Source organism: Synchiropus splendidus, chromosome 3 (assembly GCF_027744825.2).
Source record: "Synchiropus splendidus isolate RoL2022-P1 chromosome 3, RoL_Sspl_1.0, whole genome shotgun sequence".
Classification (NCBI taxonomy): Eukaryota; Metazoa; Chordata; class Actinopteri; order Syngnathiformes; family Callionymidae; genus Synchiropus; species Synchiropus splendidus.
Window position 1 is genome coordinate 36,207,501 of NC_071336.1, and position 5,000 is coordinate 36,212,500.

At 63.3% G+C, this 5,000-nt stretch overlaps 2 protein-coding genes across 16 annotated transcripts in view; both read left to right on the forward strand.

The window, feature by feature from the left end:
- LOC128755509 (LIM zinc-binding domain-containing Nebulette-like) overlaps nucleotides 1–5,000 on the forward strand; it is a 19,240-nt gene that overhangs the window by 5,725 nt on the left and 8,515 nt on the right.
- Nucleotides 1–5,000, forward strand: part of LOC128755486 (trichohyalin-like) — a 12,808-nt gene that overhangs the window by 183 nt on the left and 7,625 nt on the right. For 10 of the 15 annotated variants that reach the window (XR_008414130.1, XR_008414129.1, XM_053859082.1 and 7 more), the window contains exons 1-9: nucleotides 1–1,364; nucleotides 1,443–1,514; nucleotides 1,579–1,680; nucleotides 1,741–1,854; nucleotides 1,908–2,006; nucleotides 2,072–2,332; nucleotides 2,389–2,499; nucleotides 2,578–2,688; nucleotides 4,229–4,336. The exon at nucleotides 1–1,364 is cut by the window's left edge. Coding sequence is in view for 13 of the 15 variants with exons in the window: in XM_053859082.1 (XP_053715057.1) it covers nucleotides 408–1,364; nucleotides 1,443–1,514; nucleotides 1,579–1,680; nucleotides 1,741–1,854; nucleotides 1,908–2,006; nucleotides 2,072–2,332; nucleotides 2,389–2,499; nucleotides 2,578–2,688; nucleotides 4,229–4,336 (1,935 nt within the window). In the remaining 2 variants the exon portion in view is untranslated. The remainder of the gene's footprint in view (nucleotides 1,365–1,442; nucleotides 1,515–1,578; nucleotides 1,681–1,740; nucleotides 1,855–1,907; nucleotides 2,007–2,071; nucleotides 2,333–2,388; nucleotides 2,500–2,577; nucleotides 2,689–4,228; nucleotides 4,337–5,000) is intronic. The other 5 variants (XM_053859085.1, XM_053859088.1, XM_053859090.1 and 2 more) reach the window with 5 other exon arrangements.

Sequence of the window (5,000 nt, forward strand, 5' to 3'; positions counted from 1 at the left end):
GACTCCCACTGCGCCTCCGCTCCGCAGGTTCTGAGGTCTGCCGTGTTTGGGGGAAGGGTGACGGTCCCCACAAGGACAGAGAGGGACACACACACGTGCGTGTTTCAAGTGATGGTGCTTGAATGTTCTTGTCGTATGTTGGAAGGAATGTTCCTTCAACACACACACACACAGCGACACACAGCGACACAGGGGGAGGTCAGAGTCTGATAAGACCCACCGAGAGTCTAAATGTGGAAGGGCTTTGAGATAAGAGCCACAGTTCTTCGTGTGAGGACTGGACTCTGTGTCGCGAGTCAAACCGTTGCTGACTCTTCACTGAAGCTCACCACAGAAGATCCCAGAGGAACCAGGCCCAGAACCAAGGTGAGCCCCGTAGGTCCAGTGCTGATGTTGGGACCGGCGTGATGATGATGATGATGAAGATGATGATGGAGTCAGAGGCTGCTTCTGTGGCTCATGAAAACTGTTTCTCAGAGGAGACTCACCAGGACGTGATGGAGAGAGAGGAGAAGACTGGAGAAGACCAGAGGGAGAGAGAGGAGAAGACTGGAGAAGACCTGAGGGAGAGAGAGGAGAAGACTGGAGAAGACCTGAGGGAGAGAGAGGAGAAGACTGGTGAAGACCTGAGGGAGAGAGAGGAGAAGACTGGTGAAGACCTGAGGGAGAGAGAGGAGAAGACTGGAGAAGACCTGAGGGAGAGAGAGGAGAAGACTGGTGAAGACCTGAGGGAGAGAGAGGAGAAGACTGGAGAAGACCTGAGGGAGAGAGAGGAGAAGACTGGAGAAGACCTGAGGGAGAGAGAGGAGAAGACTGGAGAAGACCAGAGGGAGAGAGAGGAGAAGACTGGAGAAGACCTGAGGGAGAGAGAGGAGAAGACTGGAGAAGACCTGAGGGAGAGAGAGGAGAAGACTGGAGAAGACCAGAGGGAGAGAGAGGAGAAGACTGGAGAAGACCTGAGGGAGAGAGAGGAGAAGACTGGAGAAGACCTGAGGGAGAGAGAGGAGAAGACTGGAGAAGACCTGAGGGAGAGAGAGGAGAAGACTGGAGAAGACCTGAGGGAGAGAGAGGAGAAGACTGGAGAAGACCTGAGGGAGAGAGAGGAGAAGACTGGAGAAGACCTGAGGGAGAGAGAGGAGAAGACTGGAGAAGACCTGAGGGAGAGAGAGGAGAAGATCTGTGTGAGGAAGGAGAGGCGGAAGGTGGAAGAGGTGGAGGTCCAGGTGTTTGGAGACCCGACAGGTGAGCTGGCAGAAAGGATTGAAGGACAAAGAAGGAAAGAGGAGGAAAGTGCGGCCCATGACGGAGGGATGAAGGCAGCAGTGGAGGAAGGCGGACAACAGAAGCTGCTGGATCGGAGGGAGGTAGGAAGCCGAGCGGTCGGTCCCCGGAGGGACGCGTCCGGCCTGGTCTGAACGGTGTGTGTGTGTGTGTGTGTTCAGGCCGGGGCTGGCTGCAGACCTCCTCTTCCGGATCCCACCGTCCACCGGAGGTGCAGCCTCCTCGCCAGCGAGGTTGGTGATGGCCCCCCTCCCCCACCCCTTTCCGGCCTCTCACCCGCCTCTCTGGTCCCCACAGGCCTGGTACAAGCAGGACCTGGAGAGGATGAGGGGTCAGAGTGGGTTCGTCCCCACAGCTCAGGTGTCTCACTCTCGCCGCCTCGGCGCCGTGGTCTTCCAGGTGGGTGGGTAGGACTCCGCCCGCTGGCACTGAGCGGGTCTCACGCCGGCCCCGTTTCAGGTCCAGTGCCAGCGGGACGGCAGGAGGGAGGCGGCCCTGTCCCTCGACTGCGTCCTGCCCGAGACCCCGGAGAGGCGCGCTGCCAGGGAGGCCTCGGAGCTGCTGAGTCAGGTGGTGCCAGGAGCCGCCGGCTGTGAGGAGCCCGTGGTCACATGACTCTCTTCCAGGTCCAGGACAGGCAGAAGAACTGGACGTCCCTCTTCGCGCTGATGCCCCAGACGCCCGAGACCGCGTGGGTGCGCGAGCTGACTGCGCTCCAGAGTGAGGTGAGCTGGGGCCCCGCCCCCCGGGCGGCTCAGGTCAGGACCCCGTGTCTGTGTGTGTGTGTCAGAACAAGTACCGGGAGCAGGGCCGCAGGGGGCGGAGCCACAGCCTGTACTCGCGGCTGGCCGAGACGCCGCAGACGCAGCAGGCCAGGAGAGCGCAGCAGCTTCTCCGCCAGGTCTCACGCTTGTCTGCACCCTCCTCCTTCCTGTTTTACTCTTCTCACGTCCTGTTCCAGAACAAGCACCAGCAAGTCGCCCTCTACCGCCACCTGGCGGACACTCCGGAGCTGCAGCACGCCCTGGCCGTCTCCCAGCTGCAGAGCCAGGTGAGACCCGAGCCCGGTCGGCCCCGGACGAGCCGCCTGACTCTTGGCCTCCGCAGACCCGCTACAAGGAGGCGGGGAGGAAGAGCGCCGCCTGCTGCCTGTTCGCCGCTCTGCCGGAGACGCTGGAGACGCTGCACGCCAGAGAGGCCGCCCACCTCTGCAGTCAGGTGACGCCCCCCGGGGCCACGTGACCCGCCCCCCGGGGCCACGTGACCACGCCCTCTCACAGCAGTTTGTGTCCGCAGGTCAAGTACAAAGAGGAGGCTCGCCAGCAGATGAGCGTCAGCCTGTTCTCCGTCCTGCCCGAGACCTCCCACACCCGGCCCGGCCGGGAGCAGCGCGGCCCGCGCAGCCAGGTGCGCTCCCTCCCACGCACACACACACACGGGGACACTGGCGCGCACTCGCCGTCGAGACTTTATTGGAGGTCCTGGGCTGGAGGGCCTCTCTTGGTCCTCCTGCTCCAGAGTCTGGTCTTGAGCCTCTTGGGTGGCGACATCACAGACTCCCCGGCGATGGGAGAGCGAGAGCTAGGTCCAGCAGGCCGCCTCCCTCCTGATCCTGCCGTCCAGCCTCTGCTGGAGCAGCTGGCACAGCTGGCTCACCTCCCGGTGCGAGGTGCTGATGGCCTCCAGCTTCTGGCAGAAGAGCGAGAGCTCCTCTTTCTCTGCCTGGATCTCGTCTGCCAGGAGGCGGCGGCTGGAGACCTGGACCTCCTTCAGGTGGCGGAGCTCCCGCTGCTTGGCCCGGCTCTCCTCCTCCATCCTCAGCCTGAGGGACTCCATCGCGCGGAGCTCCTCGTGGTGCAGCTGTCTCTCGGAGTCCAGTCGGCGCTGGAGGAGCTGGCATTGCTGGCTGAGCTCCTGGTGTGAGGCTGCGAGGGTCTCCAGGTCTTTCTGGTCTTTCTCCGGGCTCAGGTGGAGCTCTTCCTCCTGAGAGTCCAGTTTCTGCTGCAGCGCTCGGCAGTGCTGACTCAGCTCCTGGTGGGAGGCTCTGATGTGGTCCAGCTGCAGGCACAGCGCCTCAGTCTTCTCCTTCTCCGCCTGGACTTCACCTCGGAGCTTCTCCTGGCTCAGCCCATGAGCCTCCTTCAGCCCCTGCAGCTCTCTGAGAAGACCTTGCTGCTGCATGACGGACTCCCTCTGAAGGACAACCATCTCCTCCTCCATCTTTTGGAGGGTGACCGCCTGCTCGTCCATCACGCTCTTGAACAGATGGAAGTCCTCCAGGTGGGAGCTGATCTCCTTGTCCAGAGACTGCTGCAGGACCTCACAGTGCTGAACGGTGTCCTGGAAGGAGAGTTTGATGTCCTCCAGCTGCACCTGGAGGTCGAGCTCATGCCGAGCGCCGCTCCTGGCCTGGTCCCTGGCCTCCTCCCCGACACAGTCCAAGAGCTCCTGCAGCTTGTGGAGCTCCTGCAGAAGCTCCTCATACCTGCTCCCCCGGGTGCCCTGCCGCCCCGGAGCCTGCTGCTGCTGCTGCCGCCGCAGCTGTCGGCTGAAGGTGGCCACGTGTCTGCAGAGCGAGTCGATCTGCTGGAGCTCCGCTCCGGCCGCCACGTCTGCCGTGGAGCTGCTCCTGATCTGAGTCTTCTTCATGGTGCTTCTCTGGCGTCATGTCTGCCTGGCGGAGCCACCGCCGCCGCCGCTCCCTAAGTAGCCTCGGCCTTGGTGACGCAACAAAGCCAGAGCTGACCCGAGGACACTGATGTTGCTCGGCTGTGAGAGGCTCTTTCATCCATCACCACCCCGAGGCCGGGACCTCCTCCGAGAAAGGTCTGAGCGTCTGCGTGAGGACGGACTTGCTCTGGCTCCTGGGCCACATCAGGACCACCTTCATCCGGTCATGTGACGGCGTAATGCGATGATCCTGACGGAGAGAGCCTGTGTGCCACAGGTGAGCTACAGAGACGCGCTGAAGCAGATGCAGACCAGCCTGTTCCACACGCTGCCCGAGACCCCAGAGACACAGTTTGTCAAGCAGCTGACGGAGATGCAGAGTCAGGTACGGGGTGGGATCCGGGGTGGGAGGGAGACGGGGTCAGATCCGGGTGGGAGGGTGACGGGGTCAGATCCGGGGTGGGAGGGAGACGGGGTCAGATCCGGGTGGGAGAGAGACGGGGTCGGATCCGGGGTGGGAGGGAGACGGGGTCAGATCCGGGGTGGGAGGGAGACAAGGTCGGATCCAGGGTGGGAGGGAGACGGGGTCAGATCCTGGTGGGAGGGAGACAGGGTCAGATCCGGGGTGGGAGGGAGACGGGGTCAGATCCGGGGTGGGAGGGAGACAAGGTCGGATCCAGGGTGGGAGGGAGACGGGGTCGGATCCGGGGTGGGAGGGAGACGGGGTCAGATCCGGGGTGGGAGGGAGACGGGGTCAGATCCGGGGTGGGAGAGAGACAGGGTCAGATCCGGGGTGGGAGGGAGACGGGGTCAGATCCGGGGTGGGAGGGAGACAAGGTCGGATCCAGGGTGGGAGGGAGACGGGGTCGGATCCGGGGTGGGAGGGAGACGGGGTCAGATCCGGGTGGGAGGGTGACGGGGTCAGATCCGGGGTGGGAGGGAGACGGGGTCAGATCCGGGTGGGAGAGAGACGGGGTCGGATCCGGGGTGGGAGGGAGACGGGGTCAGATCCGGGGTGGGAGGGAGACAAGGTCGGATCCAGGGTGGGA